General features: G+C 45.4%; 1 protein-coding gene across 1 annotated transcript in view; it reads right to left on the bottom strand.

Annotated features, from left to right (window-relative positions):
• The window catches only part of SFMBT2 (Scm like with four mbt domains 2), a 104,870-nt gene that overhangs the window by 80,236 nt on the left and 12,634 nt on the right, over positions 1-12,000 (bottom strand). The window contains exons 3-4 of the mRNA XM_053943881.1: positions 7,377-7,471; positions 4,436-4,676 (exon numbers count right to left, since the gene is read on the bottom strand). Of these exons, the coding sequence (XP_053799856.1) occupies positions 4,436-4,676; positions 7,377-7,471 (336 nt within the window). The remainder of the gene's footprint in view (positions 1-4,435; positions 4,677-7,376; positions 7,472-12,000) is intronic.

Genomic DNA, 12,000 nt, shown 5'->3' with positions numbered 1-12,000 from the left:
ATGGGCCACATCACCACCACCCTGAGCTGTGACCCCAAAAAAAGCCTTCTGTGTGCCTTGGAGAGACATCAAATCCACACCTGCAAGACAGCAGACCATCTTCTGGCCATTCAGAATCATCCTGCTGTAAATTTCACCAAGGCCAACCAGATTCATTTCTCCCCTCCTTTACACTGCTGACCTCAAAGAGCAGGATTTTGCTCTGTGATAGATTCACATGATAATATATAGAGCCAACCAAACAAAAAAAAGCAGTAAGTTGTCATTTGAAGGCAACCCAATATGCCATGGCACAAGTTTTAGGTCCCTTTTTCAACCATATCCTGCCCAGAATCTGACCCAGCACTTGGAACCACAGCGAAATTTCCTTCCTTTGGCCTACATCTGGGATAGGAGTTATTCTCACCTGAGAGCCACATGAAAACCTGTCTCAAATACTGACCAAATACTGACCAAATGATGGTGTTTGCCTTCACAGAAAGCCTGGGCAGGCAAAAGTCTACCCCTCTTAATTGGGTAATTGATGACTAAACTTTATCAAGTTCAGCACCATGAAAGAGAAGATTATTTCAAGCCAGGATCAGACTTCTGAACTTTAATCCTCCTTGTATTGATGCAACAGGGAACTAAAAGCTGCTTTCCTACACAGAATCACAGTGTGATTGATCTTCTTGGTCACCAAGCCCAGGTACAGCCAGTGTTCAGAGTTTTCCCCATCCACTCCAGCCCACCACAAAACCAAAATATGGACCTGGTTCTCTCCCTGCTGTGTTTCATTCCATCTCCACAGCCTCCAGCTCACAAATCTGCACACAGAAATGCCCTGCCTGAATTTCCACCTGTCAATAACATCAAAGCAGAGCCACTGCTGCAATTCCAAGTGTGCAAAACAATCCCGTCATCCGGTGTCTTTAGCTCATTCCAGGATGCATTACAACAGTGCCAGGAGAGCCTGGGCTCTGTCAGCTCAGCTGGAAATCTGCAATCTGTACAGAAACCCCCGAGTGTCAATCACAGGACGTCCCTGCTCTTTCACAATGCATAATTTAGCTACTACACTTGTCAGGTTCTCCACGCCGCTCCTGCGCCCGATGGCGGATGCGTCCATGAACTCAACTGTCACCAACAGAGGAAAAACAGCACATGGAAATGAACAGAACACCTCTTTTCCTTTCACTAGTCAGGAAAGTTTAGTTAGGCTTAAATTGTTAATGTTCAGTGGGTAAAAGGGATGAAGGATGCTCAGTCCAAGGCACAAAGGATGGCGATAAACAGCTGCACTTTGAGGAGGAAGGGAGTTTTTGGGTAAGACACAGGAGGGGATAAATGCTCTCTGTGTTTCAATGCAGGCTGATGCAATGGGGAAATTTTAACTAAATGATGGAAAATCCACCTCACATCCCATTCCTTGTCTAGGAAACAAAGCCTCCCACACCACCACAGCACTGCCACTGCCAGTGAACTTGGAAGCAGGCTGCTCTACCTCGTGTGAATTACAATTGCTGAAGGGCCTTGTCAGAAGGGATGAAAATTTCACACTCAGCTACATCAGGCTGTAGTTACCCACTGCTTACACCACAGTTAATATGCAATAAAGAAGAAATCTCTGTCCCAGGACGTGACATTAGAGCTGATCAGTGCCAAAGCTACAGACCATAAGGACAGCTTCACACTTGCCTCAGCTAGTTCATGAATAAACATCCAAATCATTCAAATGAGTTCTATATTAACTAATTTAAATAATTTTCATTTTGCTTTGAATGGTAAACAGATCTATTCTGCCAGGATAGTTGAGTTTGCAATTCAAATTACACACCGATTTGTAATGAGAAAAATATAATTAATGGCAAAGCTTGAAGTAACTACAATTTTACTCCTTTGATTTCCTGTGAAGGAGGGGGTTGGAGCGTGAAGCTCACAGGCACACGTGCACTCACAGCATCCTGCCATAAACCAAGACATTTTATTGCCACCTCAGGTATTCCTGATGTGGTGACTGCACCATCACGTCACAGGAGGACAGAACATGACTTGACATTTTACTCACAGGCCACAGGCACCATGATGCAACTAACATCACCCCATAAATAACAGAGCAGCCGTCTGCAACTTAATCAACTTCCTTCGATTTGGATCATAAACTACAATTATTTGGCAGCCGCCCCTTAAAAGCTCTGTGTCTGCTGGACTTTAAATCAAGTTCTATTGACCTGCTGAACTGAACCAGCCCATTTTGTTGCATCTCTCTCCCATCTAATGAAATTCTTTGTCCCATCACTCTACCATTCTTGTCTGGCATCGCATTTACGAGATGAGCACCCGTCAGTCCAGCCTGACTCGTGAGCAGAAAGAAAGCACTGCCCCAGTGCTGTCATTCTGGCTGTTAAACAAGTCCATTTTGGCAACTCTGCTTTTTAACCAAACCCTTCAGCCCCTGATTAAAATCACAGCCTAATGACAAACAACCAGCCCCAGCCATGCTGTTTGTTTGCATGGTCTAGCCAACAGATACAGTCAGTGTAATCAAGATGTGCAGAACCGATGCCTTCAGAACTGGGTCTGTGCAATTTAAAGCTGGTTTTTGTTTCTCCCAAAAGTCTGACAACAAAATAAAGAGGTTTAAAAAAATATCCAGAGTTCATAGAGAACATAGTTTCTCGTTTACCAATGCACCGGTCCTATGTTTTTTAAGTCCTGAAGGCTCAGATCCCCTTGGGCATTTTAGATGCCTCATTCCAAAGTATGAGCCAAGCTCTCAAATGCTTAAATCTTTTTTTTGAAATAACAACCCATGTATTTAATTTATTCCTTTTGAAAATTATACTGTGACATATTCAACAAAGTTTATTCACTGAAAATGGGAGTGGGAAAATAAACAAAAAAAAAAAAAAAAACCCCTCTGAACTAACAGGGAAGTTGCCCACACTGAGCACCCTGGTGTACAGTTACATCACCCACCAGAGAAGAAGGCATGTAGGACACATTGCACACTTGCAGTCACTCAAGCAAGGCAATTCACACAGAGTGGTCACGACCCAAAGGGCAAATTCCAACAGATCCCTGAAAAGCAGTTGCCTCAGGTTACAAGGGAATTGTTATTTTCTATTATGACATTCAGTAAATTCTCTTACCCCATTGACCCTCACATTTGAGATTTAGTCTGCAGCACTGTACACCTTTCCGGTATTGCTGATTGTAATCCACATAATAAAATGTAGTTTAAGAGGCCAATAAAATAAAATACCTCAACCCCTCTCACATCAGCTTGATTTACTGGTACTAAGCCAAGAGATTTCTCAGCCCTATTTATCTTCAAGACTTTTTTTTTTTTTTTTTTTTTTTTTATAGCAATCAATCTTGTGTTTATTCAAAACACACAGACCAGAACAAAAAGACAAGTTTAGCTCACAGTTGGGCACATGCAAGGCAGGAAATGTCAGCCTTGATTCAAAGACTGTGTCTACAGCTCACTTCAGGAGGAAGTCAGGGAACACTTACTCCAGGAGAATTCCCACATGGCACACAACTGGCACATGCACTACTTCCAATGGCCACACGTAGCAGAAAGGGAAAGAGTAACTTCAGCAGCAGAGCCCTTAAATGAGACTTTCCTTAAATGTATGCACAAGCTGGAGGCTGAATACTCATCTCTTCTTCCCTTGATCCAGAATAAATGGGATATGTGGCAGGAATACTTAGGAGCAACACTGACAATATGCCTCTGCTTGGAGCAATGTAGTAGCAAGGATAAACCACAGCTGCTCTGTTGATGCACATAGCCTGTATATACAGATATATATATATATATATTTATATTTTTATATTTTTATACACTGGGGATCAAATTGTATTATTAACAAACTGCTCCACATGGGCCACTCGGGAACCTACAACACTTCCATTCAGCTTTTGTGCACCTAAGAGCTGCCAATCAGGACATGCCCTAATGAATAATGATCAAATTCTGCTATCTTTAATCACACTGATCTACCACTGGAATTAAGAGCTGCAAGAGTCTGGTGATGGAAGGTTTTGAACTTTCAGGGCAAAGCACTTTGGAGTGCAAAGTCAGCTTCTGATTTTGGTTACAGTCAAGCTGATCTTGCTTATTTTAGTTTGTTCTCACTCTTGAATTTCACCCCTCCTTTCTACAAGAACAGGACAGTTTTCTCCCCAAAGTGAAAATCACAGCATTACAGTTCAGCAGTAAAAAGACATCTCCCTATGGAAGTGCCTTCTGTTGTTACCAACTAGGGCAAAAACGCCTTTGGCTGGAGGCTGACTGGCAAACTGAATCCTGTGGGGACACGACCCTGCCCACATCACCCAACACCAGCCGAGGACCCGGAGTACCCATCCCAGACCAACCAGAAACCTGGAGGTGAGCCCACAGCCCAATACCAGAGCAGAGCCCAACAAAGCAGGCAGGACTCACCGTCTGGGGGCATCAGGACCTTGTTGTTCTGCGTGCACCAGCCCACGGGGTGCAGGTCTGCTGTCATCACGTCGCACCAGAAGTCTGCCCTGCGGTCGTCCCCGTAGCCACAGTAACGCAGCAGCAGGAGCTGCCCGCACGTGGTGATGATGGTGGCCACCCAGTACGTGTCTGGGTTGCTCTTGTTGGCCACTTCTAGTTTCATCCCTGGCTGGAAACTGCTCTGAAGGCTGATTTCAACCTTGCAAAATGAGAAAGGAATGATGGTGTTACTTTTTCTGCAGGGAGATCCCCTCCCCTCCCCTCCCCTGGAAATGCTGCCCTTAAAGAGCAGCCCTGGGATAGAACATGAGCTGATTGTGCTTCTCAATCCAACCAGCTCCTTCTTCACCTGTCTGGGCAGTTCCACTCCTACTTCACTGGCTCATATCCCATCATGGAAGTCCCACAGGCTCCAAAGTGCAGGAGTGGCACCTTCAGGTGTACTACATCCAAGAGAGGACTGGCAATCATCTTCTCTCCCTAAACGTCCCTAATGCCTTGGATACAGTCAGCATAACTCAAATGAAATTTCATTTCCCACTGCACAGCTCCACCAGGCAAATCACAGGACACAGAAAGGCAGGTACAAAGCACCTCTAGGAGTCAAGCCCAACTACAATATTTAGCCACATAACAACACTGAAGCACCTCTAGAGGCTTGACAAGCATCAAGGACTGAATGCTGTACCAGGAGAGTATTTCCACTGCACCCATCCTCAGCAGCTCAAGCCTCACCCAATTCCCCCTCCCAGCACCATGGAAAACGAGGTATGACCTGCCACTGAAAGAAGTAAACAGTCTAGGTCATTGTCCTGCCATCTGATGGAGATGTCACTTCCACTTATCTCAGCAGTGAGAGGTCACCTGTAACTTGCCTCAGGACACTGGAGATGCTAGTGCATCTCTTTTGGGACACTGCTGATGAACACCAGGGCCTGCTGTAGCACAACCTGTGTTCCAAGGAGCAGTGGGATGCCTCTAGCTGCTGCTGATAAAGAAGAGGTGGATGCCAGTACACTGGTCAGGTGCCAGCCTTGTCTTCACAAAACCATCCAAAATGTAACCTGCCACTCCTCAGGAGATATTTAAGGACAGGTTGTCACAGGTTTCTTAGAACCTTATCAGCTACTGAATCCAGAGGGATTATAACTCTAGGTAAGCTTGTCTCTGATTGCTTTCCAACAGAAATGGCAGTTTTAAATGACTCTTTTATTTACAAAGACAAATATAACATGGTCAGGATTTCACAGATGTGGGGATGCTGAGCTGCTGAGAAAACACTCCTGTGGCCCACCAGCAGTAATCCCTCACTCATGCAACTCCAGCTTCTGACCCCAAGGGCTGCCCAGCCAAACCATTTATCATTTGCACTCCACGTGCCTTTCCTTGTGTGGGCACTTCCAGCAGAATCAATGCCCAGAGTCACAGAACAACTGAGAGGGACCTCTGGACATGCTCTAACACTGAGGGTGGCCTGTGACATGCACTGCTTTACTCAGTGCTAAAACAGGATCTCAGCAATGCTCACAAATAATCCAGGCTACAGAATAGCCCATGTCCCAGTACAAACTGGATCTCCTGGCCTCCTCCCAGTACACACTGGCAGCTGCAGCTCAAAGCACCTGAGCCTGATGCCTGCAGAGATTGATTCATTTGTTGGTTCTCTCCCTGTGCTCACCAGAACACCAACAAGATACTCTGGAAGCCAAGAGACTGGAAATCACATCAAGAGGAGAATCACACAGACAGATAATACAATCTTCTCCAACAGCTTTCAGGTTTTTGGCCAGATTTTTGAGGATCAAGTTTCAGATTGTGAAGCAGTCACCAAGGGCTGTTTCCAGCACCAATTTGTTCCACACTGACACTCCCAGGACTGAGGTGCTGTGAGACACTGCAGTCAGCAGGATCAGCAAGGCATCTCTACACAACTGAAGACATTCTTAAGGGCTTCATGAAGCACAAAACTTTCTACTTTGAGCCTGGAGCAGAAATCTGCGACAAGATGCTCTCTCCAAGCAGCTGCTGGATCAAGAATGAACTCCACAATAAGCTTTGCCCTGCAAATCTCCAATATAGAGAAGTATGGTCCTTCATCCTGCAATACTCTGGGTTAACTGTTGTTAAAATGAAAGCAAAATAGGGAATGGAGGACTGTACTGGTTTTTCAGACTAGATAAAAGAGAGGCTTTTCACCCCTGCAGCTCCTTTAGCACTACAAAACAAGCCACAAAATTACCTGGAGACAAAGGTGGTTTGACCAGGTGATCTCCAGAGGTGCCTTCACATGCTGCTGGTGCAGACACAGAGCAGAGCACAGACCTGTCACTACCACAGCTGCCTGCACACTCCATGCTCACCCAGGAAAAGCAGCACCTGCCCAGGTCCCTGCTCCCCACACTGCTGAGACAGCACCTCCAGCCAGGAGAGATGGTTTCCTACGAGCCACACTGAACTCTGGTGCTGAGTGACTCTGCCAGTCAGTAAATCAGGCATTAAAAGGAGCTTTGGGCAACCACGACACTCTTGTGAGATTCATCTCTGCAGGCTGGCATGGACAACAACGAATGCAGAGGGGAAAACAGGTGAAGGGAAAAAAATGAGTGCATTAGAAGCAAAAGGAGAGCAACACAACCCCTCAAAAACGGAAAACTTGATGCAAAGGCAGAGGATAAGGGAGTGGCACAGACACAGAACTCCAATCTGTGACTGCAAACACACCAAGGTCACCTAACACCTGCTGGGAGGCTATTCCCACTCAGGGAATATACTCCCAACATGTGTGGAGGGACAATTTCTCCCCAAAATGGGAAAACTCCACTACAGCTCTCCAGGGAACCCCTGAAAAGCAGAAGAGGGAAGGTGTACAACACCCACAAGGCTCAGAGGGAGCACGTACGTGTTTGAAGGAGGTGTGGGGAGCAGCACTGGCTCCTGTTTCCTCCAGGAACTCGTCCCAGTTGAAGTCTGCGTCCTCAATGCTGGAGCCCTCATCTGTTGAAAAGTAAAAAAAAAAAAAAAAAATAAAAATGAGAGAAAGAAAAGCAGTCTAAAACACAGCCAAAGAAGGCAAAAGTTGTGTCAAAGAGTTCAGGGTGAGAATAGCAACCAGTATAAACATCAACAGAAGGGAAAACAGAAAGCTTGCTTTAAATATCTGTGTTTTGACCAGCTCTTACTATGAATTCAGCAGACTCTGGGATTTTAGCAGCCAACACTGAGACCAGAAATGACTCTGCTTCCATGGCAGTGGGGGCACAAAACTGTCAGAGACTGCAAGAGGCACTTGTGCTCTTCTATTTTGCATTTGATGACTCCCTGGCTGCGAGGGAGGTGGCTGCCTGCCCACCATCACCGAGGTGCAATGTCCTTGTGCCCTCAAAGTGGCTCCCCCAGCACTGGTAATCACAGCAGTGTCCCAGTGATAAATTAGAAGATGCTTCTGTTGGCTGAGCCAAGTGCAGACCAAACACCCCAGGCCCTGGAATGAGTGAAACCCATTTTCACTCCTGCCACCCCTTCTCCTTCCTCAGCATCACTGCACCCATAAATTTCAGATAAACCCTTTTCCCCCAAGGCTACAGTTGCTTTCCCCAAACCTCACTAGATCCCCACTGCCTTCTTACTCCCTTGCTCCCCTTCAGATTTGGGGCTCTGTGTCCTCTCTCCCCCATCCACACAATCCCTCCCCACAGCAAGGGCTGGACATGACCACTCTTCCTTTTCTTCCTTTGTAACCACACTGAAGCAGAGCCAAGGCCCCAAACCATCTCTGAAAGGCACCCAGCAATAATTAAAAATAAATCTTTCACTTACAGAAAATCAGCCAAATCTGATTGTTTTCATTTCGTTCCCAAGCAATCTTGCAAGCCCAGTTTCATCCCCAGAGCAAAAATATTTACAGTCTAGCAATGAGCTCTTTGCAATAAGCATTTATCAGGCAAACTCTGTGAGACCTTTTACCTGCCCGAACATTCATCAGTGTGGTCATGATGTAATTAAAGTGACTCACGACAAACTGAATTAAGAACCCTCCCCAGACAGTTTTATGAAGAAAAAGGCTAGGTTAATTTATTGCAATTATTGCTACAGGTCTCCAGTTTCCAGGGCCAGAGAAAATCATGTTGTGCAAAGGGAATCTCTCATTATTAAAAGGGGAAGACACAGTTTTTATTTGCTGCCTGTGGCACCAAGACCCACGTAGGTGAGGGTGAAAAAAGGGGATCAGAAGAGGGTTTTTGAGACAGAGCTGGTAGAGAGGGTAAAGATCTGTCTAGGAGTTCAAAGCTGAGCTGTCAACACTGCTGTCAAACACTTGCATGCTGCTGCATCAAGTCTGACTCCTTGCCCTAAACTCAAATCATCTTCTTAAATATGGAGATGCCAATCAACATTTACTCCAGTGATAAAGAGGCTACCAGATGACTCTTCAACTCAGCAAGAAACAACCCAATTCCATGATTACAATCCAAAAATAGACAAATTCATGGCAGAATAAAGAATGGGCTTTGTTTTGATTTTTGCAATCATTGCAAAAACCTCCAGGCTCAGAAGCTGGCTCTGCTTGAGATATCTGACCCAGAATGAGGGGTTTGTTCAACCTTGACTGAATGATAAGCCACAACTTAACCACAAGGTAGGAACTTGGTGTAAAAATTCTGTATCATGCAGGCAGGCCATTTAGATGAACAGGGATATTTTTCAGCCTTCATGCCTGCAACCCTGCAGAGTTAATGTTATAGAGAAGAGCTGTGTGCAGAGCTTCCAAAGGCTGAGCCTCTAAAACCAAGTATGTTAGTCCATCAGTAGATGGGCAGATATGATTATCCATTCCAGGCTTAAAATTGCTTAAGCAACTTTTTACCCTGAGCACAACCAATCTCCATCCCACCAAAGGTCAGAAGCACCTGACATGAAAAGCTTGAAGTGCATCATTCCCCCTGCCTCATCTCCTCCTGTCCCTGCATCCACCTGTGTCTGTGGGGTTGGGATGGGCTGTTCCAACAATCCCAAGGGCATCTCCACCTCAGGACATGGACAGGACATTTGGAACAGGCTGCCCAGGGCAGTGGTGGAGTCACCATCCCTGGGGGGGGATTTAAAAGGCACAGAGATGTGGCACGTGGGGACATGGCTTAGTGTGTGCTCTTGGCAGTGCTGGGGGAATGGCTGGACCCAAAGTTCTTAGAGGTCTCTTCCAACCTTAATAATTCTGTGATTCTATGGCTTTCAAGTCAGCCCTGGGCTCTCTTCTCTCCTGGTCAGGCACTTTCATTTCAGAGCATTTCCCTTTCCTTCCGCCCAGGATGCTCTCTGTGTACTCAGTTTTATTCCTGTTTTTGCTCTAATCTCCTGTGTGAGTCTCTCCTTCAGCACGTGTCTCCTTTTCTCCAGCTTTCCTCAGCATTCTTACAGGCAAGATTCATTCCACAGAGGTTTTCAGTCATTTTAGGGCATAATCCCCAGCCCTTGCAAGGAGTAATGTCTCCATGGGGGTCAGAGTCTTCTCCAAAATTTGGAAAAAGCTTTTTAATAAATACAACTAGATGCTAGTTATGGATGCATCAAGTCCTTCACAACCTTATTCACCCTGACCTACTCTGCCACAGGCCAGCACAGAGACTCGCACTGGCAGGTTCTTTCACATCCCCAGCAAAACTCATACCACCACCTGTTGAATAAAATGCCACCCAGATTTCTCCTTTCTAAACCCAAATAAAGAGGCTTCAAGGCCCAGAGGCAAGGCAGAGTGAGAGCTGCAGCCTTCCCTCGCTGTCAGCTCATTCCTCTCTGACACATCACCAGCCTGGCTCCTCTACCATGTTTTATCTGCAGACTTTATCAGGAAATTACTTTTACAAGGTCTGTAAAAATAATGTCAGAGTACTCATTTATCACAGCATCAGTGGTTTATTTTGCTTCATTTCACCACAACGGATTCTGAAGGCACTGTATGTTTTCAAAATGTTTTTTTAATGGACTTTATTCCCTGCTGGAATTCTGGCAGGGGGGCATCCAGAGCAGACACAGAGTGGCACAGGGATGAGACCAGCCCGAAGGACCCAACACCCCCCAAACATGCAACAGGGCTGCACACAAATCTCCTCATCCATCACAAAAACCCAACTGCTGAGGAGCACAGGACACCCTGAAAGGTGATAAATCTGGCATTAAACCTATTTTACATACCAGCTCCCTTTCCAATTATTGCTACTTAGGTCCAGAGCTTTTTCTTAATGAAAGAGTCAAGGCTGGCTGGTTTACAATACGGTGATGTATAAACAAGCCCAGGATGACAAATAAAATCAACAAGTCATTATCTGCGAGCCTCTCAATGGCTTTAAAGTGCTCATACATTGACACTATAAAAACGCAACTGTTCCAGCTGTTAACAGCCCCCTGGAATGTTCAGCTATGGGAAAAAAAAAGGGATAAAAGACCCAAACCCTGTGGCTCCAGAAACACAGATTTTTTTTTCCCCAGGCTTCACCATAGGAGAAAGTATTTAAGGCAAATTGCTTAGACATCTTATTTATTGCACTTAGATACACATACATGACTTTTTGAGTGAACAGAGCACTGAAATGCTCCCACAACAGGTGTGGGGAGAGGGAGACACACAGACACCTGATCAACCACAGACCTCTGGCACAGCCTTGGCAGACCCATGAAAATCCTTATCCCCACCAAAATTTAGGCACTGCAGGGCACTTCTACTCATTCCCAAAAAAAAAAAAAAAATGTCTATGGTTGGCCAACTGAATCTCATCTTAGAGATTCCTATCTCTCTACCACAGACAGATCCAGTGGTGACTAGACCAGCCTAGATGTGTCCAATCTGGAAATCCAAGGATCTGGTGACCAAGGAAACAGGAAAATCACTGAGCTGCTACAAGAAGTGAGGAAACTGAAGGCTGAGTGGCCGAATTTCTGACGTGCTGAGGGAGAAGCAGGGAAAAGCTTGGCTTCAGAAAGAAAGTAGGTTAGGACTAGCCATAATGTACTTTTCCATCATATGACACAGTCTCCTCCTGCTAAGGCTGCATATGGGAAGTTAAAGCATCTGATTCCATCAAAAATCACCAGAATGTAGTATTTACTTTTCTGCATCTACCATAGAACACCCAAAATTAGCACAGCAGATCCTCACAGCTTCAGGAGCCCATCCCAGAGCATTACAAAGCATCCAGTCATGAGCACAAGGACAATGTGTGACCAGCTCTCCTCTCCTCAGCACTTGTGAAGCCCCCTCAACTGAAGCACTCCAAAAAATAGTGAAGGAAATGAGGGGGAAGGTCAAAACAAAGCAGAAATGCTGTAAATTTATGACTGTTTGTTCTATCTCTCTTAACTACAAAACTTCAACAGAATAAAAAATGCTGGAGAAGCTGGGAGAACATAATATGATGCCTTGGGAAAGGTTTTCCACGGCTGTTTAAATTTTGAATAGCTGATACATACTGCAGATGAGATCCAGAAGAAGAAAAGCTCCTATTTCCCATCAGTCACAGAACACAGTCCAA

Source organism: Vidua chalybeata, chromosome 5 (genome assembly GCF_026979565.1).
Source record: "Vidua chalybeata isolate OUT-0048 chromosome 5, bVidCha1 merged haplotype, whole genome shotgun sequence".
In the NCBI taxonomy this organism is placed as follows: Eukaryota; Metazoa; Chordata; class Aves; order Passeriformes; family Viduidae; genus Vidua; species Vidua chalybeata.
This window is presented reverse-complemented; position numbering and strand designations above follow the sequence as displayed.